At 44.9% G+C, this 25,217-nt stretch overlaps 1 protein-coding gene across 2 annotated transcripts in view; it reads right to left on the bottom strand.

Moving 5' to 3' along the window:
• Positions 1-7,824: 7,824 nt before the first annotated feature.
• Positions 7,825-25,217, bottom strand: part of LOC146833281 (uncharacterized) — a 38,896-nt gene continuing 21,503 nt past the window's right edge. For both annotated transcript variants that reach the window (XR_014960217.1, XM_085600059.1), the window contains one exon: positions 7,825-10,486. Coding sequence is in view for 1 of the 2 variants with exons in the window: in XM_085600059.1 (XP_085456185.1) it covers positions 10,025-10,486 (462 nt within the window). In the remaining variant the exon portion in view is untranslated. The remainder of the gene's footprint in view (positions 10,487-25,217) is intronic.

Raw genomic sequence — 25,217 nt, 5'->3', positions numbered from 1 at the left:
GTAGGACTTTTAGGATTTGGTTTCAAAAGAAAAGTCTTCGTTTTCTCTCTGATCACTCCTGTATCATATGCTTTTTGAACGATGTCCTTTAGCATGCTGGCGAACTATGTTGTTGGATTTACCTCTAGTTTCATGTATGTTGTAGTGTCTGAGACATGTTCCATTACTTTCGCCTCATACATTGATGAATTCATTATTACCAATGCTCCCCCTTTGTCGGCTTTTGAGCATTTGATTTCCGCATTATTGGCTAACTTTTTTAGTGTATCCTGATCCTTCTGGGTGATATTCTTGGTGATTTTTTTGTTGTAATTAAGTTTTGATAGGTCTTGTTTAACCAAATTCTCAAACAGATCCAAGGTTTTGTGACGTATCGGTGCTTGATATGTACTTTTTGTTTTTAGCCCCCGTAGTTGGTCTGGTTCTATTGGACCTTGATCAGGTAAAATATTTTCAAAGAAATGTCTTAGGCGCAATTTTCTCATTAATTTGAAGAGACTTACTTCAAGCTCCAATTGGTCTGTTTGTGTGGTTGGAACAAACGATGTGCCTTTTTGTAGAAGTTTGGTTTCTTGTGATGTCAGTTCATAATCAGAAATATTTATGACTAACTGTCCTTCAGTATTGTTTTCTTCTTGTCTTTCTTGGATATCGTAGTGCTCCTTGTGTTTGGATGCTCTTTCTCTTTTTCCCCTCCTGGGTCACCTTTTTCTTGATGTTCTTGTTCTAAAAAAGTACTCATTGGTGCAATATTTGTCGCTGTCAACTGTTGTTCAGTAGGGACTGTTATTGGTCTTTTTTGTACGGTTTGTGATCTATTGGTTTGAGGTCTGTCAGTTGCATCACTTCCTGATGAGGAGGTGTTTGTTTGTTGTGTATATGGTCGATTCCTCCGACGTTGGGCGTATACCTCTGCCCATGTATATACTTCTCCCAGTTTGTAATCCAAAGTATCCCTTCGAAATTTCCTGATCTTTCTCTCATTTACTCCTTGGGAATATCTTGCTATTTGTTCATTAATTTCCTCCAACGTTTTTGTCCAATCCTCCGTTGACATCATATTTGTGAGTTCATTGGTTACATCTACTATTTCTTTTGATAAATCCTCAAGGATATTTGACAATTCTTCTATAATCATTAGAATTAGGTTGAGGGAGCATTTGTTCAAAATAGCATACAAACGCTCCTGAAATTATTTTGCGTTCTTGCACAATGATGGTTTTAGTGCTATCCTAAGGCCACGGGGTATGCGCTGTGCTCGATGATATTTAATTAGCGTACTTGCATGTAACCTTTGATTTATTTCCCTCTTCGATAAATATAATAATTGTTTGATGTTCTGCTCCTTGGTACGGTTAGTCGTTGATTGAGTGGTTTCCTCATGTATGAGTGCGTAGATCCTAGATGCCTCTTCATTTGCAAATGCAAAGGTTTCAGCTGTTATATCCGTTGTTTTTGTAAGTTTACCTTGAACACCAACAGACTCATGAAGCAAAGTATTTGCCTAAATAAAGCAGTGAATACAAGAAAAGTATAATCCCCCTTTTTTAAATAAATCTTTATTCAATTATGCTTCATAATCATAAAAGAGACAGCATAAAAACCACATGAATACAATAAAAACATTAAAACACACAGGTCACCGTATTGACCTCAGATCATACACTCTGAAAGCAGTTAGCAAACAGTTCAAAGGAAAAACAGGGCCACCTATATATCAAGCCATTGCAAACTAAAAACTCATAATTTTGCTCCAGTATAGAACACCTTTTAAATAAGAAGAGACTACCATCATCACAGCATGATCAGGTAATAGCTGTAGATGTAAAAAGGCAGGCCGGAATTGACAAAATCCCCTGGAATTTAAAAGTGGTGTTAAATACTTTTTGCACAAAAATTCTTAAAATCTGCAAAATAAAACCAAATGTATCAAGGTTTGAAGAGAACAGCCATCACAGGGACAAACTATGAGTGAATGTGGATCAAACTGACCTGGAGGAAAAGACATCAGTGTGTAAATACAGTCCAGGTGAAATACTGAAAGCTATAATCTGTCCCAAGGATGTTTAACAACTGCAAGATAGGGTTCAATGCCCGATGCAGTTTTCAAAAGCAAAGGGGATCGATTAGTTTGTTTCTCAAGTGCCCTGACTTCCCTCTCATCCTTTAGTTGATTTAGAAATCGTTCCCTAAAAAGCCTCAGATCTCTGTTTTTTAAGATACTGTGGGTTATAAAAAAAGGTCCTTGCAGTCTAGGGAGCAAGCAACAGTTTTAATATAATTTAACTGCGGTATCTTTGTGGCCCTACATACACTGAGGCAGTCCTCAATCACCTCCTTGTTAAAATTCATTTTCTCATCACACCACACTGAAATCCATAATAGCAATGTGTCCAATTTAACATGATTCACCACAAAATCCAATCCCAGTTCTTCGTGGATAAAAAAAGATGCACTATTTATACTCAGGTGCAATAGTTTTCTACAGAATCGGTCTTCTTCCTGCTGCATGACCTTGCAGTTACAGCACCCACAATTTGCAGCACCATATGTCAATAGAGGGAGGCACTTTATTCTGTAGATTTGCAGTAGGGGCAAATATGTTTACAACCTATCGACAAAGACAATCTAAACAGATCAATACAAGCTTGACTAAATCTAGAACATTGGTTTGATATACAAGTAACCAATTGTTCTGATAATCAAATCACACTCCCAGTTATGGGAAGGTTGGCACCCTAGTGATTTTTCGCCCCTTTATGGCTATAGGTCTAGTTTTTTAAAACCATGAAGTGAGTCTTGGAAATGTTTGTTTCCAGATCCATGATAAAGTTGACAAAAAGATCAACTAGCAGCTAAGACCATTTGACGTTCTGACCCTCAACACTATGTCATCAGCGTAGAGCAGGGGGGCATACTGACTTGACTTTACCTTAGGCAGGTCTTTCCTGTTGGCAGCCAAACAGGTGTACAGGCTATTTATAGATAACAAAAATAGAATTGGTGCCAACACACAGCACTGCCTTACCCGCGTGGAAGGCTAGAAGTTTGAGTGCACTCCCCATCCAAACCATATCTGACACAGGCATTCACATCCGTGTGTAAGGCTCTGAGAAAGATGACCAGGTGGGAAGGTAGCCCTAATGCAGCCAAAATATCCCCAAGCTTTGGCCTGTTTACGCAGTCAAAAGTGCTGCTTAGGTTTATAAATACGAGAACAATGGACCCTTGTTTCGCCACTACAGATTTACCTGTCAAACGGTTTAAGTTCAGACATTGTTCCATCGTGCCCTTCCCTTCCCTAAATCCATACTGGACAGGGCAAATAATATTATTAGCTTGGTCCCCGGCTTCCACACGCTGCAAGACAATACGTCCCACCACCTTCACAATTTAATTTAACAGAGAAATAGTTCAATAACAGGTGGGATCCTGCCTAATTCCCTTTTTTAAAAACTGGGATTATAGTGGCAGCTTTCCAAGACGAGATGAGATTCTGCCTTATATAGGTCCATAGTTACCCCATCTGGCCCAGTAGCTTTGTTGGAAGGACTACTGGTAATTGCTGCATGAACCTCATCGAGATCAAACCTAATCTCAAGTAGGTACAAGCCACAATCTTCTTCCATAGCCACGGGCACATCCATATCAAGAGCATAGACCCTATGAAAGAGCCACCCACTGTACTGGAGAAATAGAGAAACCAATATCATCCAAAGCCACATTAGGATGCTTACCATTGATCACTGCCCAAAACCCCCTGGAGTCGTTAGTAGTGCAAGTAGACACCAACCGTTCCCAAGAGGCTTCTTTTAACTTAGCTTTCTGCTTCCCTATAGCTAATTTGTAGGCCCTTCTTGCTTCCTTAATAGTATCCTAGTTGCGTGGTTTAAAGTTAAGGGCCTCGCGCACTTTTCTCTATGTAGTATGCAGAGTACTTGAGGGCAATATAGCACCAACATAACTGCAGGACTGAAATCAAGGAGTTTAGATCCTTGGTCCTGATGAAAATTCATTGGGATAGCTTGAAACATATTAACCCTTAGAAAGCCAGATATATAGCTATCAACACTTTCTTTTCTTCGTTTTTAACCATACCGACTAGAGGCCAGAATAAATTATAATTTACCTATGGGCAGGTATTTTTAACGTTTTCTTTCCACATACAGGTACCCCCACTCATATTCTGTCATCATTGTACACCATATAAATATATCTATAAGTGTTCCCATGAAATTCATGGGTTGCAGCATGCCCCTTTCTGCAGCGGAATGTAATGGACCCGATCAATCAATCAGTATCAATCGGTCATCTTTTAAAGAATGACTACTCAACGCTAAGGTTCTCAAGGCGTTGAGTGGGGGGGGGGGTTCGAGTCTGTGGTTCGGCGGATGAGCCAATTCTTGAGGTCCTTCCTGAATTGTAGCAGTGATGGTGATTGCCTGAGGTGCAGAGGCTGGGAGTACCAGGTCTTCACAGTGCGGTAGAAGAGTCTTCCTCCATTTGTGGTCTTGCACTTCAGTGGGATAGTGGCCAGGGACATTTGCGCCGAGCAGAGATGTCTGGTGGGAGTGCAGAAGGACTGTCTGATCTGGGTGAAAACCACATTGATGATGATGAGCACTAGGATTGCATATTTGCAAAGGTAGAGTTACAAAATGTGTGCTCAGTGACTGAAAACAGCTGGTATAGTGCAATGGACTCTGATGAAACTCTGAAAGCTGTCAAACAATACATTAAACAAGGGTGGTCCAAAGAACAGAATGTAGTTGCTGAAGTACAGCCTTTTGTAAATGTCTGTGATGAATTATCACTAGAAGATGGCCTTGTCCTCAGGTTAGATAAAATAGTTCCCCATAACAACATTAGAAAAACACTGTTAACTAAGGCCCACGAGGGACATCTGGGAGACACTCTCACTAAACATAGAATTCAAGAGTACTTCTGGTGGCCCCAAATGGACAGAGATATTGACAATCTAGTACTAGAGTGTGCCATTTGTGCGAGTAACAATAAGAGTCTCCGCATTGCCAATCCCCCCCTCACTCCCATACCTCTTCCCGAGACCCCATGGTAGAAATTGGGTATCGATGTTTTAGGACCATTCCACACCTTGCCTCATCAGAACAAATTTGCCATTGTCCTAGTTGACTACTATTCTAAGTGGCCCAAAGTCAGTTTTGTACCCAAAGCTGACTCTAAAGAGATTGTTGAATTCATGAAAGAAATTTTCATGAGGGAGGGTTTTCCCAAGACTATTATCTCAGACAATGGGGTACAGTTCATCTCATCTGACGTTGAAGATTTCCTCAAAGATTCATCCATCTCTAATCTCAAAAGGTCTCTTTACCATCCCCAGACTAATGGGCTGGTAGAGAGACTCAATAGAGTCATTGGGGACTGTATAAGGTGGGCCATAAACCATAACAGAGCCATATCTGCTGCCGTGAGGACTATGTTGTGGTTTTACAGGACCACACCCCACTCATCCAGGGGTGCCTCTCCGTTTCAGTTACTTAGAGGTAGGAGGCCCTCCATGGAGTTCAAACCTGCGTGGATGTCCAAATGGTTTAAAAACAAAGTATCGTCACAAGAGCTAGATGCTAGGGTTAGAGACAAGGTCAATGATGTACAAAAAAAGCAAAACATTTATTTTGATCAAAGAAAACACGCCTCCGAGCGGAAGTTTGCTGTAGGTGACAAAGTGAGAATAAAGAAACAAGGTTTTGTGAAAAAGGGGGCATCCAAGTACAGCAAACCAGTCATCATCAACAAAGTATGCGGCAGTGCAGTACGTGTCAAAGGGCGTAACTGGTGGAACATTAACAAGATTGTAAAAGTGAATGATGAGGTTGGTATGTGACCAAGTGCAACTTCTGAGGTGGTCTAGTCACGCACTTCTGAGAATGAAAACTGTGATGTTGATGCTTCAAGGTACCCTATGGTTTCCTCTAGGAGAAGTTCCAGGGTGGCCAGATTACCGGCCAGGTACAGGTGATCCCCTTCTCTTTTCCTTCCTGTTTTTTCTCTCTATCTCGCCTCTCTTTCTTCTCTCTCTTTCTTTCTCTCTATCTCTCTCTCCCTCTCCATCTCTTCTGGTCTCTCTGTCTTTTCTCTCTCCTCCTTTTAGGAAAGCAGATATATGTAGTGTTCTGCCCTCGCGCGCCCTTGCGCGAGGACACTGTTATGTTCAATGTCTTGCGCTGCCCGTTGGCACGCGAGACCCGGTGGCTGAATTACAGTTGGAATCTGATGTGGCAGTTGATCGCCACCGCTCTGAGTGCTTGCACGCACTTCGTACCCATCTGTGGGAACTTGTATGGTGCTGAATAAATCTTCTACAAACCACTTCGTCTACGGCTACTTACTACACAGTGGTTGAGGTATGCAGGTCCAGCATTGTGGAGGGCTTTGTAGGTGAGCATGAGAATCTTGAAGGTTATTCTTTTGTTGACAGGTAGCCAGTGAAGGTTTCTCATTTGGCCAGTGATGTGCTTGCGGCGTGGGATGTTCAGGCTAAGTCTGGTGGATATGTTTTGAGCGGTCTACAGATTTTCTGGGAATTTCTGGGTGGTTCTGGTGTAGAGTGCATTGCTGTATTTGAATCTGCTACTGACGAGTGCATCGGTGACAGTTTTCCTGGACTCGGTGGGGATCTACTTGAAGATCTTACGAAGAAGTCGGAGCGTCTAGAAGCAGAAGAACAAAATGGCGTTGATTTGGTGGTTCATTGAAAGCGAGGAATCCAGGATGATGCAGAGTTTTTGTCAGTGCTCCGTGGGTGTGGGGGGGATTCCGAGCCCTGCAAGTCGCCAAAAGTAATCGAAGGTGGTGGGAGAGGAGCCCAGGATGAGGACTTCATTCTTGTCAGAGTTAAGCTTAAGGCAGCTGTCCTTCATCCAGGTGGCGACTGCCTTCATCCCGTTGTGGAAGTTGCTCATGTTGTCTGTGGGTTTGTCTGTGAGGGAGAAAATCAGCTGGGTGTCGTCGACATAGGCGATTATGTTGCGACCGTGGCTTTTGATGATGGCTGCAGTCAGGGCCATGTAGATGTTGAAGAGGGTGTGGCTCAGGGAGGATCCCTGAGGCACTTCGTAGCTGATCTCTGCTGGTTCTGAGTTGAATGGTGGAAGTCTGACTCTCTGCGTTTGGCCGGTGTCGAAGGAGGCTGAGAGGTCAAAGAGGATGAGGGCAGCAGTCTTGCCTCGGTCAAAGAGGGTGTGGATGTCATCTGTAGTGGTGAGGAGAGCAGTCTCAGTGCTGTGGTTGTTTCTGAAGCCCAATTGGGAGAGGTCCAGGATGTTGATCATTTCGATGAAAATGGAGAGTTGGGCGTTGATGGCTTTCTCGATGACATTGGCTGGGAAGGCTAGCAGAGAGATGGGTCGGTAGCTCTTGTGGTCCATCAGGTTAGCAGAGGATTTTTCAGCAGGGGGTTGTTTTCTGCGTGCTTTCAGTCTTCCGGGAAGGTAGCAGACTCGATGGAGGAGGTGATGGTGTGGCAGAATTCAGGTGCGATGGAGGTGCCGGATCTGTTTAAGATGTAGTGAGGACAGGTATCCAAGGGGGCTGCAGAGTGGATGCTCTTCATGATCCTGAGGGTTTATCATCAGAGGTGAGGGTAGTCCAGTTGGTAAAGGCCTGCTGGGGTCTGGAGAGATTGGCAATGGGGGTGGGTCTTGGGTTGCAAAGCTGTCATGTAGAACCGGCTTTTAGAGACCCCTCCCGACTGGAGGGTCAAAGCTAGCGGTGCAGGGGACACCTAGAATCTACGGGTTCACCTTGATTACTCATGCATTACCAATGAGACCAGGACAACTTAGCTGTGGAGGAAAGTAAATTTAATGTATTAGCTCGAGCTAAGGACAGGGTCCCAGAATGTTTCAAAGACAATTCTACGGAGACTGCTGCTTCACTCTGCAGCGCACACATATTATAGCACTAGGCACACCCTTTACACATCCAACAAGTTCCTCATCAGTCTCAGGTGGCTTAATCGTAGCCAGAGAGCGTCGGTCTCTGATTGCACAATGTACACAGCCTCTTGCTTCAACACCCAGATGGCATGGTCACGGAGCACATCTGATGGTGTAAGAGGCTGAGTTACCACCAGTGGACAGGATGTGGCTAAGTCTCTGGCACAACCGTGGGGGGCGAGGTACACAAGCAGCTTCTGGAATCGGATCAACCGCAAGGAGCGAGGAAAGTTAAGCAAGTTCTAACAGGGACATAGAAAGCAATCCTTCACCAGGTTGCCAAGAGCATGGCAACACGAAATGGAGTCTCAGTGGCCATTTTAAGCATAGTTCAACAGTCCCTCCTTTTGCCATGTAAAAGGCAACTTTCAGTCATCACCTAGGTCAATGTCCATCATATTCTGGACCTCCTTCTCAAACATCATCATGGCATTCTGGTGGTGTGAATTTACTGGCTTGGGTGTTAAAGAGGTGGCACAGAGGCCACATAGCGTGGGCATACATTGAATACAGAGGCAGCAAAAAAAGAATGCAGCTGCAATGATGGCAATGAAAATCAATATCTTCCATCCCCACTGAGAGACCAGGCCCCAAAACCAACGGGTTAGGGACCATGAACCCTCATCCTGATGGATGTCGGAAACAATCTTATGGAGCTTCTGGATTGCTTGATAAACTGTCGGTGCATTATCAGGTATATATACACAGCAGCTGGTTCTGATCAATTTACAGACTACTCCACGGTCCGCTAGGATTATGTCAAGAACCATCCGGTTCTGCAAAGTCATGAGGCGGTCCGCTTGAAGTTCAGCAGTGAGGTTACTGAGAGCACTGGCAGTCACGTTGATGGTGGCCTCTACCACTCTTGTAAGGTGTCGCATATTGCGACTATTGACCACAAGGCCCCAAAAGGGGAGGAACCCTTTAGCAAAGTCTCCAAATTCTTGGCCAGCCGTGTCTTCAGCGTCAATTACACCTCTCTTCTGGATGTGGTGTGTTGCATCGGCTGTGTATGTTGGGGGAAGCAACCAAGCGATAAAACAGATGCCAGCCCATGACTTGGACAATCAGGTGTAGGCCTTGATCCCGCACACAAAATAAGTATTGAGCAAAGCCACCAGAGCTGTGCGAGCCGAGCCATTAAGCTGGAGCGTGTAGACGCAGTCACTCTCCCCCACCCATACTATTCCACTGCTCTCGATGCAGTATCGTCCAGAATGTGGGTAGACAGGGAGGTCCCTGAGGGGCAGCAGCCATCGTCTCCCTCCACTGCCGGTGAGGCTCAGCGGATAGAAAGCACCGTGGTTGTTCTCATATTCATCCTTATCGGGTGAAGTCCTATTCATATTTGGCCACTCCGTAGCCAAAATGTGGGTGAATGCTTGCTTGCTACTATTTTTCCCTGGGGATCGCGTAGATGGTTTACCTGAATAGAAGGCATCAAAGAATACCGTAAACAATCCGTAGGCTGAACCGGCTCGAGAAAAGGGAGCAGGAATCAGGGGCATCCCTGTGCCCGCAGTATGGGGCAGCAACCCACATACCCAACAGTTTGTTGTATTCACCACAAGCTGGTGCTGGTGTAACATCTGAATGAAAGTATTGTTATAAAATTCTGCCCTTCTTGTTTGCACGTGGGGGGGCAATGACACATGCTGATGAGGCGATTCTGTAGAGGTAGGAGACTCAGGTGCTGCAAGGGCAGCGTGTGTTATCCACCCGAGGCAGGCCAGTACAAGTAAAATAATTATGAGTACAAGTAGACAGATCGTGTACCGACCTTGTATTATCTTTATGTACTTTCTCTTCTTCATTTTCCTGTCCTTTAAGCTTTCAGCGTGCATTTTTGTCACCGTCATGCCTCACCCGGTCTTCCCTAGTTGCTGCCTGTGATTGTTGGTTACTTCAACGGACAGTGATTCCAGCAGTCCTATTAACACACTCTGGTCCGCTGCACCGGTACCGGTCGGATATATCTGCCGGCAAATATCACAGCCCTGCAGCGAACGTCAGGCCAGGTGAGGTAGAGGGCAGAGACCTTTGTCTCTTCAGTCCTTTTTTCTTGGTCGAAGGTTGTACCTGGTGGACCCGGGCATTGTTTGATCAGGAAACAAAGGCTCCAGCTGTTGAGTGTCCCACAGCCTCAAACGCGGAGGAACAGCAGTTTGCAGGTTGTCGTCGTCCTCTCGCTCAGATGAAGCCCAGGCAACGTTAGCGTCACTGAAGGGTACAAAGCGTGGGACTTGTTCACATTCGTCGTCTCCCATGCCCTCCTTGACCCACTGGTCGTATGGCAGTGGCAGAGGCACTCGTTTGCAGTGCGTCACGTGCACCCAATTTTTTCTTCCTGGCACTTTCACTGCAGACCTGGTAGCCAACAACACTTGCTGGGGCACTTTCCACCTCAGCTCCAGGTTCTTGATCCTCTGGAAGTTGCGGATGCAGACCCAATCACCTGGCTGGATGGTGTGGCCAGGGTCCTCGGGTTTGGGTGGCAGGATGTCCTGTACCTGATGATGAATAAGAAACAGGTTAGTGGTCAATTCATGTAAGTAATCAATCAACAATGGGTATTCGATATCAGAATTTTTCTTTGGGCGGGGCACTCTCTAAACATTAGCTGATCGACCAAACACTATTTCATAAGGAGATAGTCTGGTTCGGGAATGTGCCGTGGCTCTAGTGGATAAAAGGGCAAGGGGTAGGGCGTCCGGCCAAGACAGTCCTGTGTCAGCCTGTATTGTAGTCAATTTCAATTTCAATGTCCCATTGTGGCGTTCAACCAGACCCACTGACTGGGGGTAATTGGCGGCATGGAACTTCTGTTTGATCCCCATCCCTACACACACTTTCTTCATTAGTTCTCCTGTAAAGTGACTTCCATTGTCGCTCCAGATAATTCTGGGTATTCCGAATCTGGGAAAGAATTCCTTCAACAGGATCTTAGCAGTGCTGATAGCAGTGTTATCCTTAAGGGGGTATGCCTCAATCAACTTACTAAAGGCACACACAACCACCAGGACATATCGGAGGTTGTTGTATCTTTCCATCTGAATATAATCTATTTGGAGCACCTCGAAGGGGCAAGATGGGGCGCAAAATTCCCAGCAGGTGTTGGTGTGCCCTTACCTGGGTTATGCATCAAACAAATCATGCAATTCCTGACTAGCCTCTCAGCATATTTTGGGATGTGCTTGTTTTGCCATACCAGAGCTAGCAATTTGCAAATACCTTTTGCACTAATATGAGCTGGGCCATGAGCCATAGTGACCACAGGGAAAACATAGGCATCGGGTAACAACCACCGCTGTTGTTCAGACAGATCCGTCCAACAGCCATTCTCATCTAATAGGCCTGTTTGCTCTTCCCAGAGAGTCTTTTCCTCTCTAGTTGCCTCCGCCTGTATTTCCTTCACATTTTCAAGAGTGTCCTCATGCATCCCTCCCTCCGGTACCCAATTTGAGGGGCCTGCTACATACATACGGGTGGAGACATTTTTTGCAGTCTGGTCAAAAAATGCATTACCTCTTCCTATGTCATCTGTTACTTTCTTGTGGGCGCTACATTTAATCACAGCTATCTTGGAAGGAAGGGTCAATGCTTCTAACAGTCTGCTGACCAGTTGACCATGTTGTATCTTAGTACCGTGAGAAGTTAAAAATCCCCTCTCAGCCCATAGTCGCCCAAAATTATGGGCCACTCTGAAAGCATACTGGCTGCCGGTGTAGATGTTGACGGCCATCCCCGTACTCAATTCACACGCTCTTATCAGCGCCACTAACTCAGCGGCCTGTGCTGATTGGTAAGGTATCCTCTCACTCTCCATCACTGTCTGTAACGTGGTGATAGCATAGGTGGCAGTTGTGCTACCATCAGGAAGTTTGTAACAAGAACCATCCACATACAGGGTACCATCAGGATCAGTGAGGGGTGTGTCAGTCAAGTCTACATGGCTTTTAGTCTCTTCCTCCGTCCGGAGGACACAATCATGCGGATCAGAACTAGTGTTACCATCAACAAAGGGTAACAATGTGGCTGGATTCAGTGTAGTGCAGCGGCGGATGGTGATATGACTGGCTAAGAGAGTCAACTCATATCTGGACAAACGTGCACTAGTAAGGTGTTGAGTTTTTGTTCTATTCAATAAAATATCAACTGCGTGAGGAACTATAACTGTAAGCGCAGTATCAAGAACCAGACCAGCAGATTGGCGAATGGATATGGCAGCTGCGGCTGCTGCTCTCAAGCAACCGGGCAACGCGCGTGCCACGGGATCTAGAACTGCAGAAAAATATGCACAGGGGCGTTGTCTGTCACGAAACGCTATGTTAATACTGACAATGCGCAACCATCACGCTCATGTATGAAAAGAGTGAAGGGTTTCTGATAACTAGGGGTGCCTAGCACCGGGGCCGAACACAAGGCGGTTTTCAGTTCTTCAAATGCACGCTGGCACTCATTTGTCCAAGGAAGCGGGTGAGGAACATCTTTAAGTGTGAGGGCCAACAAAGGTTTAATGAGAAGAGAAAAATTGGGTATCCATTGGCGGCAGTAGGAGGTGATACCAATGAAAGCACTGACCTCTTTCTGCGTTTTTGGTGGGGGCATTTTACTGATAGTCTGTATTCGTTCAGGGGTGCGGCGGCGTCCCTCCTTCGACAGGAGATGACCTAAGTAGGTAACCTCATGTCGACAATATTGGAGCTTGGAGAGGGAAACTTTGTGATTAGGGCCAAAAAGAGCACCAGCTGTTTTTGGCCCTAACCCTAGCCAAGCGGGATTTCGCTCAGCACTGGAAGAGAACGTCCCCCCAACAATTGGTGGATGGAAGAAGGCCCTAGATAGATGCATGGGAGCTGAGATAGCGGTTTGCAAAGTTCAGGGATGTCCCCATTAACACAGAAAAATATGGTCCAAATGGGCGGCTTATCAAGGAATAGAGTAACCACCCATACCGCACATGGACCCGTTATAGATTGGTCCCCACATATGTGCCCGGTCCCTGCACTGTCCAGGCACTACTATACTGTCACTTGTGATCATCTACATCCAGACTTAATCTATTTTGTGGGGTTTAAAATACTCTGTGCCATGTTTGCATTGTTTTGCCTGCATGTTTCGCAGGGGTTACAGTTTCTCATATACGTTGATACCTTGGATTTATCTGATGTTCAGCATGTATACAACAGGCAACGGCCCTTTATGTACCTTGAAAAACTAATAAAATGTTTTTAAATAAAACATATACATTTAAACCTAAAAAGAGTAAACCTAACGAATTATGTTCACCAATGTTCCAACGTATGTAAGCCATTCAATTCCATTTTAGACTGGCAAAGGCAGAGAGGCTACGTTGATAGAAAAATGAAAAACAGCCACACTTTATAAAGAGTGAAGGAAACACTTTTTTTTAAAAGGGTACACTCAAAAGTGAAGTGCACTATCCTGGCAGCAAAACTAAATCAAACAAGCATTTGCAATGCAATAGGTCTCGCAATTGAGAGATTTTGAGCTATTGGCATTGTAAATGACAATGCCTTTTATGTATGTGTTTAAAAAACTTTTAATAATAAAAAGCATTGTCATTTACAATTCCAATAGGTCAAAGTTTTGAAAATGCGAGACCTATTGCATTGCAAATGCTTTTTTTTTGTTTTCACTTGGATTTCAGGTATGCTTATTTTGCTGATAACATGTCCACATAATCTGCACTAAACTAGGCCATTGGTTAATTAACCCCTTCAGCGCGGCGCGGATTACCGCGCTGTGCTGAAGGATTCGTGCGCGGGCGGGCCATGACGGAGCGGTTCCGTCATCCGCACAGCGCAACCGATGCGCATGACGGAACCGCTCCGTCATGCGCATCGAAGGGGTTAAAGCCTTGTAATATATGCAGTGTAGATTTATTGTGTGTGCTCATCCATATGGATAGAGGGCTCTGGAACCCACATATAAATAATCCTATAGTGTTTCACAGGACAGATCGTTTCCCAAAACCTCTCTCTCCCAGTCAGGATTGGCTCACTTGTAAGTGCACCCGGAAGCCTGAATTAAACCGTTTAATAACACTTCAAGGCAATGCCAGGATTCAGGAGCAGTGTTATCACATGCTTTTTTCAGGATATGTACACGCTGCTGAGAGCACAATATCATTGTTAAGTCGCCATGAGATAATAGCTGGCAGGTTTTGTTGTTTATGGGGTCACAAGGGTTTGCTAGTTCTCAGTCTGCAGAAGCCAATCTCAGCAACCTTTTTTTGGTCTGGGCTTGTGAAATACTTTCTTTCCGCCCAGCCTCATGTAATTCAAGGTCTCCCTTCAATAAACAGTGCATTTTGAGGATGCTGTACAACGTGGCGAGAATGTGGAAAAATGCGCAATGATGCAGGAGCGTCATTTGGTAAATATGTTTTATTAAATATGCCCACCTATAAAATGACGGTCACAATTTGTTTGCATTTATCGATCCGATATGGATTGATAAATTAAAAACCATGATACAAAACGCTACAAAAGCCAGAAGTGTCAGCAGCAGTTTGCTTAAGGAAATAAGTTACAAAAAGAGGGTGGGGATGGGGCAACAGAGGAGCAAGTGGGGGGAGGCAACAGGGCGTGGGAGGGGAAAAGCATCAGATAAGGGAAATCTACATGGAGTTAGGGCGAACCACATGAAGGATAAAGCAACATTGGCCAGCAAGGGAATTTTTTTGCTGGGCGGGAGGGCAATCACGGTTATTTTATACCACGAGGGAGATAGCTACAAAGAGCGTGGGGTCCAATGTTATGCAGTTAAGCACGACCAATTACAGTACGTAGGGCATCAGATGAGCAAAGAGTCATTGATGTGTGTGAGCAGTTTAAGCGGGACGTTAGCAGCTTTCCGTGAAAGAACATGCATTCTCCACTATCCTGCGTGAGCATTCAACTAATTTATAGCCACGTGTGTGAGTCATGCTGAAAAGCCAGAAAGATTTACATTTAAAATCTGAAATCACAAGGAGGCAACAGTTCCTAAAGGTGAGGGAAGGGTTCTCAACAGTCTAATTATGATTGTGAGAGAAAAGGTTTTTGTCTCCAAAAGGTAATCGAGTGTGCATAAAATGGGAGTATGCCTCCTTATAATTATGTGCCCTCACACACAACGAGTGTAAAGCATCATCATAGGGCGGTGCTCCTCGTGGGGGTGACATTGCAGTCCCTCACGGGCCCTACAGAAGGGCTGTTTGTTGGAGTTCTTTTCAAGGAGGTGCCGTATTTGTGCATGTGGGTGTGTGGGACAAGGTGAGTGATGATAAAATTACCTTGCGGTACCCTGACAAAATATTTAATAAAGGGTCCTAGAGGCAAATTAAAAAATGGGTTTGGAGACTCTCTGTTGAACTAATAAGAGGGGAGGGATAGATGTTTATCCAACCTGCTCACAAACCGTGAAAGGGGGGATCAAGTGTTAGGGGTCATAAATGGTCGACATGTTTCGCGCTTGTTACGGTCCCTAATGGATCCTTATGTGCTTCTTCAGGACGGGGTATACAAAAATGGGAAAAAATAAGTACTTCCTTTATGGGTCCAGCACCTGGCACCTTTCCTTTTCTGCCCTCACCTGGCTTTAACACACTTCTTGCTTTAGCTGCCTGTCAGTCAGGGAAAGCCCTATACAGCCAAGTCAGCAAGAGTCTTATGTTTGGAGGGACGTCACTGCGTCCAAGAACCGTCTTGTCCAAGTTCTAAAAAAGCTGAACCTGTGGGAGACAAGGGGAAAACAGAAAACCACCAGAGGACGCTGGATTCAATACAGTATATGGATAAAGATACAAAACTACTGACAGTCACAAGAAAATCAGAGACTGACAGGCAGCTAAAGCTTGGAGAGGAACAAAGGCAAACTAATACTTAAGCTCTATGGTGTATTGAAGATGTAGACCACCGAGCCCTAAGGTATAATCTCAACTTTGTGGGATTCCTGGAAGGAATTGAAGGCACTGCCACAAGTGAGTTCCTCACTGCCTGTCTCAAAACTACATTTCCTTATGACCACTTCTCCTCATGTTTCATGGTGGAACAGGCCCATAGAGACCCGAGAGAAAAATCCCCTCTGGGTGATTCCCCACGACCCATCATTGCAAAATTACTCAATTTCCTTGACAGAGATGTAATCCTCTGGGGTGCTCATAGACTAGGCGATATACGACAGGAGGGATCAAAGATCATATTTACCGACTACAGTCTGGAAGTACAACGTCAATTTTGCACATTTGACTCTGTGAAAATGAAAATCCATGCTTTACGACTGCAATACATGCTCCTATTTCCAGCCAAGCTGAAAGTCTTATTTAAGGGAAAATCCTTCTTCAACTCCACGCAAGAGACCTGGACGTGGCTTGAGGAACAACTGCAGATCCAGTCCGGCCCCACAATCAGCAGTGAGTGCCAAACAACTCCACTGCTAGGTGCTAGGTAAAAGACCGATCCATGGTTGCAGCAGAGGCGGATTCGCAAAGCCAATTCATCAGGATGGAAGACCCCATACCCAAAAAAAGTGCAGAGGGGAAGTGGACACTGGTCATCCGATAAAGAGGGAGATAAACATTAAGACTCCCAGCCTCCTCGTAATAACTCCTCTTGTGAGACCCCACAATCGCGTTTGGGCGGACTGGACTCACTGTCAGAGGTGGAGAGCACTCTTCTTCTGGCAAAGGAAATTACAGCATTGGAACAGGATTCGATGAATATGCATCAACCTACACAAACTCAGAATTTAAGTTTGGAGTGTCAAACACTGGAAGTGGCAACTGAATAGCCAAAGACAGCTGCGGTAACCTGACAGTGACATCCTACTCTCACCCTCACGAGAACGTAATCCTCCATGAACACAATCATCTATTGGACTACGTTGCGTGTTCTCACTCTCATATTCTCTCTTATTTTTCTTTTCTTCCCCCTTCTCCATCGTCTTCATCCTTCCCCCTCTCTGGATCCCTCCTCTTTCCTAATTTTCCTTTTTTATCCCTCATGTCCATTTTTTCAGAGTGATTTGATCCTTATTTCAACAGTTGTTATGGGGAGGGTGACAGGTAACGTTAGGGCATAAACCCTGTGAAGCTCCTAGTATGAGGAGGCTGAACGCCTGGGAATTAGGAGACGCCTCCACATTACGAGAAGTTCATAAGGAATCATAACTCTATTTTCTAGACAACAAAGGCTCAGTTGACTCAGCTGCCACACTATGGGAGGCGTATAAAGCTGTCATGCGCTGCAGGGTTAAAAATATCACTGCATTCAAGAAAAGAAAGGCAAACTGAGAAATAGGAAAGCTAGAACAGAGACTGCTAAAAGCGGAGGCCCAACACATCCTTTAACCTAGCCCCTATTTCGGTGATCCATAGATACCCTATGCACTGAATATGTCGACCTTGATACTGACGTGGTACATGCGCATATGCTAGCCATTTAACATTGCCTTTAAGAAGTAGGCGATGAAGCTGGGAAACTGCTGGCTTGGCAGAGCCACAGAGACATAGAAGATAGATGAATATCTCAAGTACAGGATGCAGAAGGCATCCTCTACTCCACAGATGGAGAGGCTAGGAGAGAATTTGAAAAATACTATGCATCCCTCTATGACAAATGACACCTAGCAAATCTTGACCAAATTACTGATTATCTCATGGAGATCCCTCTCCCAATTCTGCCTAGCGAGGACCGAGATCCCTAGACGCAGATATTACCCTAGAAGAAGTTCAAAATGCCATTGCTCGATTAAATCATGGTAAAACCCCAGTGCCTAGTGGTCTTCCAGCTGATTTGTTTAAAGAAACAAGGAGATATGCTACCCCCGCATCTATAACAAATATACCTCAAAGCAGGTGAAGATGCTATCCTCCCGTCTGATCTGCACAGAGCCACGATAGTGGTTCTGCACAAAACGTGGTGGAAAAAACGTCTCCTATGGCTGCTATTGCCTGATTTCATTGATTAATATAGAAACCAAAGTCCTAGCTACCATCCTGGCTATCAGACTTTTAACAGTGATCACCCCATTGATCCATACTGATCAATCAGGCATCATGCCGAAGGGCTCCACCTGGGGAACCTATGCAGACTCCATAACTGGATGGCAACGGCCGGGAACAGACAAGACCCGCATCTTTTTGTATCACTTGATGCAGAGAAGCCAATTGATGCAACCTACTGGCCCTTCATTACCCAGGCCCTGTTGAAACTGGAATTCAAACCATGCCTTAGAGAGTGGGAAAACCTACTTTATATGAAGCTGACAGCCACCATAAGGGTCAATGGTAGGTTGTCTCCTGAGTTTCCTATTAAGAGGAGAACCTGAGAAGGCTGTCTCCTTTCCCCACTCCTCTTTGACCTGACCTTGGTGCCCCTAGCATGCCTGATCCAAGCTCATCCTGAGGTCAAAGGGTTCCACAAAGAGGGTTCACCCATCCGAGAGGAAAGAATACACAGATAACATCCTGCTTTATCTCACTGAACCCAAAGATTTGATTCCAACAATTCTCCCCACATTTGAATGCTAACGGACCTATTCTGGATATACACAATAAATTGGGGGAGAGCCGTACTTTTTACCGTCCGAGGGCACTTTAATCTGACAGACCTCCCCCAACAACTCAAAGTAAATAGAGAGGGATTCCAATACCTGGGGATCTATGTCATGATGGACCCTGAGCGATGAGTTGCCAAAATGTTAAGACAATATTAACTGACCATCAAGCAGATTCCACCTGCTGGAAGAGGCACTCCTGGGAAGGCCGGCATTATTTAACCCCTTTGATACTCATGATGTAATGGTTCCGTCATGAGCACAAGTGCAAGTGTGCTCATGTCGGAACCATTCCGTCATGAGCACACTTGCAAAAAATCCCTCTGCTGTAAACGGAAGAGGGATTTCCCTTTTTGTTTGCCTTGGGAGGTGGGGAAGAGCTTCCCCAACCTCCTTTTGGTTTTCCTTGTAATGATGATCTTAGGTTTAGTTTCACAGTTTCAGTGCTTGTGGGGCTATCTCAGCCCCCCGAGCACCAAAACACATGGGAGAGGTATTGTTGGAAAGGGGACATCCTTCTTGGGGATCGCCCCAGGAGGGTGATCCCCAAGAAGGGATCCACCCACTAGCACCAGGGAGGGTGAGCGACCCCTTGGACAAGGGCCTTTGCTCCCCCCATAAATGTTTGGCAGACAGTCTTTCTGCCCCCCCCTGAGAGGCAGATGAGGGCAGTAGCCCCCAATCTGCCCCCCGGGGGGGCAGAAAGCAACCTAGACACCAGGGATTATTTTTTTATAGGCCAAAGGTGGGGTCTGCTCAGAATGGGCATCACAATGCCCCCCGCCCCCCCCAAATAAGGCAAAAGACGTTCTGCCCCCCCCAGGAGGCATACAGGGGAAATAGCCCCTGATCAGCCCCCCGGGGGGGCAGACAGCCCACTAGGCACCAGGGTGTTTTGTTTTGTTTTTATACGTAGGGGTGGGGGCTCCCCAGAATTAGCATGCCAATGCCCCCACCCAAAGAAATGCTACAGTCTTTCTGTCCACCCTGCAAGGCAGATGGGTCAATAGCCCCTTATCGCCCCCCCCGGGGGGGCAGAAATCCCATTAGGCACCAGGGATTTTTTCGCCCCCAAAGTTCAGGGTGGAAGCTGCCCAGAATGGGCATGCTAATGCCCCCACATCCCAGACAAATGCCACAGTTGTTCTGCCCCCCCAGGAGGCACATGGGGGCAGTAGGCCCTGATCCCCCGGGGCAGAGGGCCCACAAGGCACCCGGGATTTTCTTTATATACGCAGGGGTGTGGGCTGCCCAGAATGGGCATGCCAATGGCCCCACCCCCAAAAAAATGCTACAGTCTTTCTGCCCCCCAGGAGGCAGATGGAACAATAGCCCCTTATCTGCCTCCCCAGCGGGAAAGAAAGCCCACTAGGCATCAGGGATTTTTTTTATAAGTAGGGGTGGGGCTGCTAAGAATGGGCATGCCAATGTCACCCCAAAAAAGATAGCACAGTCTTTCTTCCCCTCCAGGAAGCAGATGGGGCAGTAGCCCCTGATCTGCCCCCCTGGGGGGCAGAGAGCCCACTAGGCGCCTACAATTATGCTGGCTTTTATATGTAGGGGTGGGGGCTACACAGAATGGGCATTTCAATATCCCCATCCCCCCACAAAATCTTGGTGCCCCCCCTTGCAAAATCAGGTAGTTTCTGATATGTAATTTTGATATCTCCACAATACATTTTGGGCCCTTGGCTGTCATGGGTACTTGACCCACCCACATGAGTGAGGTACCTTTTTTATCGGGAGACTTTGGAAAATGCAGGGTGGGTGGAAGTTTGTGGATCCACACAGATTCCAGAACTTTGCATTACAGAAATGTGAGGAAAATGTGTTTTTTTTCCAAAGTTTGAGGTTTACAAGGGATTCTGGGTAACAGAACCTGATGAGAGCCAGACAACTCACCCCATCCTGCATTCCCCTGGGTGTTTAGTTTTCAAAAATGTATAGGTTTATTAGATTTCCTTGCATGTCGGCAAAGTTAGGATTCAAAATCTACAGCTGGACACTTTGCAAAAAAGGGTCAGTTTTCACTGTAAAAATGTGGTGTGTCCACGTTGCGTTTTGGCCCATTTTCTGTCATGGGGACTAGGCCTACCCACACAGGTGAGGTACCATTTTTCTCAGAAGACTTTGGGGAATGCGGGGTGGTTGGAATTATGAGGATCCATGCAGATTCCAGACCTTTCCATCACAGAAATTAGAGAAAAATGTGTTTGCACGGGATTCTGGGTAACAGGACCTGGTGAGAGCCAGACAAGTCACCCCATCCTGATTTCCCCTAGGTATCTAGTTTTCAAAAATGTATAGGTTTGCTAGGTTTCCCCAGGTGCCAGCAAAGCTAGGGTTCATAATCTACAGCTAGGCACTTTGCAAAAAAAGAGTCAGTTTTCACTATAAAACTGTGGTGTGTCCATGTTACATTTTGGGCTGGTTCCTGTCGCGGGCACTAGGCCTAGCCACACAAGTGAGGTACCATTTTTCTCGGAAGACTTTGGGAAATGCCGGGTGGGTGGAATTTTGTGGATCCATGCAGATTCCTGAACTTTCCAACCACAGAAATGTGAGGAAAATGTGTTTTTTGACAAGGTTTGAGGTTTGCAAGGGATTGTGGGAAATAGAACTTGGTGAGAGCCAGGCATATGACCCCATCCTGGATTCCTATGGGTGTCTAGTTTTAAAAAATGTATAGGTTTGCTAGGTTTCCCTGGGGGCCGGCAGAGCTTGGATTCAAAATCTACAGCTAAGCACTTTGCAAAAAAAGGGTCAGTTTTCACTGTTACAATGTGGTGTGTCCACGTTGCGTTTTGGGCCATTTCCTGTCACGAGCACTATGCCTACCCACACAAGTGAGGTACCATTTTTATCGGAAGATTTTGGGAATTTCGGGGTGGGTTGAATTTTGTGGATCCACACAAAATCCAGAACTTTCCATCACAGAAATTAAAGGAAAATGTGTTTTTTTACAAAGTTTGAGGTTTGCAAGGAATTCTGGATAACCGAACCTGGTGAGAGCCAGACAAGTCACCCCATCCTGGAGTCTCCTGGGTGTCTAGTTTTCAAACATGTATAGGTTTGCTAGGTATCCCTAAGTGCCGGTAGAGCTAGGGTCAAAATCTATCACTAGGCACTTTGCAAAAAAAGGGTCAGATTTCAGTGTAAACATGTGGTGTGTCCACGTTGCGTTTTGGGCCGTTTCCTGTCACGGGCACTAGGCCTACCCACACAAGTGAGGTACCATTTTTCTCAAAAGACTTTGGGGAATGCGGGGTGGGTGTAATTTTGTGGCTCCGCAATGTGTAAAAAATAAGTCACTTTGAAACATGTCCTTGATTCACATGCTAGTATGGGTACCCACAATTCTGGAGATGTGCAAATAGCTACTGTTTCTAAACTCTACATTTTGTTCCCATTTCAGAAATACATAGGTGTCTTTCATACCGATTTTTCCCTGTTTATATTTTCCCAAATTAATTGCTATATACCCGGTACACAATAAAAAACCATTGCAAGACACTGCTCGGTTATTGGCTCTGGGGTCGTAGGGTTCTTGGTGAACCTACAAGTCCTATATGTCCCTACAACCAGAAGTGTTCAGCGGATGTTACGTTATATTGCTTTACAAAATCAGTCATTTTTAGAAGAAGTTACAGTTAAAAACGTTGGCACAAATGGCTGTTTTTTTCAACTAATTTTCAATTTTTCTTATTTTCAACTGTTAGTTTCCATTAAAAAAACTTGAAGGATCTACACAAATGACCCCTTGCTAAATTCAAAAGTTTGTCTACTTTTCTGAAATGTATAGCTTTCCAAGATACATTATTGCTTTCATACCCATTTCTACCACTAACTGGAGGCTAAAAGTACAAAAAATAGCAACAATAGGCCATGTCCCAGTAAAAGGCCAAAACTGTGTAAAGCATTTTGGTTCTCTGACAAAAGTCTGTCAGTCCCCAAAAGCTGGGAAGATGGTGATTTCAGTACCACAAACCCTTTGTTGGTGCCATTTGTAGGGAAAAAAAACAGACGCTTTGATCAGCAGCACGTTTTTTCCCATTTTTCCAAAGAAAAGCAAAATATTAGCAGTATTTTGGCTAATTTCTGGGTCTCCTCCAGGGGAAGCACCAAACCCTGGGTACCTTCAAAATCCCCATGATGTTGTAAGAAAAGGATGCAAATTTGGCGTGGATACCTTATGTCGTCAAAAAGTTACAGGGTCCTAAGTGCAAGCTACCCCAAATTGCCAAAAATGGCTTAGCACGGAGGGAAAGGCCTAGCTGTGAAGGGGTTAAGATGATCACCCTCCCTAAATTTGAATATGCCTTACCGAACATATATTATAAGCTCCCTGACATATCTTCATTTGAATTGAGGGTGATCTTAGGAAACTACTCTGGAACTATGGCCACCCTAGCAACTCTTCGCACAATAGAGATATACGTCACCCAGACATCTGGGCCTATTGTTGGGCATCCCACCTAATAGCCATCAATGAACGGGGTTTCGTAGACAGAGACCATTCCACTTTTACCCTAGAATTACCCAATTCCAAACATGCCCATATCAACATTACCTCTATGGCTGTAGGGGAAGACGCAACCTCTTACCAGCTACCCAAATAACTTTAAAGGCATGGGACAAAGCCAAAGCCTCCATGGGCTGTAAACAAAAAATCACCTTGAATGGGCAACTACTTGACATAAAGAACCAAATTCAAAGGTTTTACAACCTTGGGAGCGAATAGGTATTTCCAAAGTAGATGACTTATTAGAAGAGGGACTTTTAATGTCCTTCTCCTACCCTCCAGAGAGAATTCCAACTCCATGATCACCAATACTAGAGGTACATACAACTCGCACATGAATGGAAAGCTGAAAATAACCCCCTGGAGCTCCCAGAATTCGCTCTCTTAGAGGGCAGGCTCTTACTGGACTCGAGAAAAAGCAGTGTCTTACACTTATAAAACCATTGACAATAATATGCCTCATACCCTCCTAAAATTGAGGGCTGATGTTGGTACATTCGAACATCTTGACTGGGAGGCAGCGTTGATGTTCCAGAGACAAGTGGCAATTAGAGCTCACTTGCACCTTATCCAATTGAAAATTGTATACAGGATTTAGTATGAGAGGACCTGATTGCATAAAATAGGTAGAGGAGTCTCACTGGATTGTTTACATTGTGGGAGGGAACCGGGAGACTTCATCCACACACTCTGGTCATGCTCGGCCATACAGACTTACAGGCACCGCGTGATCGTGGAACTTAGCGCAATCCTAGAGGTGGAGGTACAGAAAGACCCTAAATATGTCCTTTTGGGGATACCTAATGATTTTGATGTTGCGCAGATTAAACTACTGTTGTGTAATCTAGGGTTGATAGTAGGCAAACGAGACCGGGCCAAGCGATCGGGCCCGAGAGACACCTACTCTGGCTGAATGGAGGAGGAGTATAGATGCATTTATGGCTACCGAAAGAGTAACTTATAACAGTAGGGGATGCCCTCGCAAATTGTGTAAAATATTGGGGAGATGGATGGACTACTATGGACTGGCTGATGCTATTGATAGTGGTGTGGAGACTTCCTTGCAAATACATTTTACAATCTGTGTTGATCCATTTTGTTTTTCCAGTTATGACCATGAAGGAAGGATAAAGTGTTCATTATGTATTTATTATTGCATAAGTAGAAAGGTGCTCTGCCCGAATATTGGCCAAAGCTATGTTTACAGTCTGCCCATTAGAATGTTGCAACACATGCTTGTTAGAGGCTGCACTCATGTAGAGGTGTTATAAAACTGAGTTTAGTGGGATAACACACCTGGTTGGGTGTATGACTAGCAAGTGGCAGGTTTGATTCCTGATTCATCATTCATTCCAAATAGACTGAATACCGCCCAGTTAGCAATATTATACCCTGTTATTTGCCCTGACATGAATCTGCGCTATCTTAAGCATAACATAATGTTTGTTAGTATCCCACCACTGACCACTTCTCATCAGTAATACATGATGGAGCTTTATCCATACAGTAAGCCACCAAGCTGGTGATTTGGTCTGTGCCTACACCACACCGAAAAAAATCAAAAATAGTGCCTCGTAATAACATACATTATAATAACCAGCTATCAATTCTCTACTAACACCCACAGCACATAAAGTATTAAAACCACTAAAATATATTAGTGATAAATCTTGAGTGGGCAATGTGCTTGTTGAAATGCGTGATTTGTTACTAATTTCTTCAGAACGTTTTCTGGGAGAAAGACTATAGTCTCTGTATAGGTGGTTCTTTTATGTCTTTAAGTAATTACAGGAAAAAGTGTGATGTACACATTGAAACATTGGATCGTGTTGCGCACAAAGAAGTGTATTTTCCTTGTGTAATGCTTTTGTATTGGTAACCTATTATGCTCAATGTTAGGCTGCATTTAACAGACCCTGGTTTAGTTTGACAGCAGAGGTAGGGTTCAAAAGTATTTTGGTGCCAAACTACACTAGTTAGAAAGGCCCGACCTAGTGATGCAATACCTATACAAGGTAAGTGCTTCTGTTCTGCTGTCCTACCTCTCCATAGACACCCTTTCAGCACATTATACATCTGTTTGTACTATGAGAAACTGATCGTAGTGGACATTGCTTTAGGCAGCAGACGTGTTCTTCAGGTTGCACATATATTTT

The sequence above is a fragment of the Triturus cristatus genome, chromosome 4_2 (assembly GCF_964204655.1).
Source record: "Triturus cristatus chromosome 4_2, aTriCri1.1, whole genome shotgun sequence".
NCBI lineage: Eukaryota > Metazoa > Chordata > Amphibia > Caudata > Salamandridae > Triturus > Triturus cristatus.
This window is presented reverse-complemented; position numbering and strand designations above follow the sequence as displayed.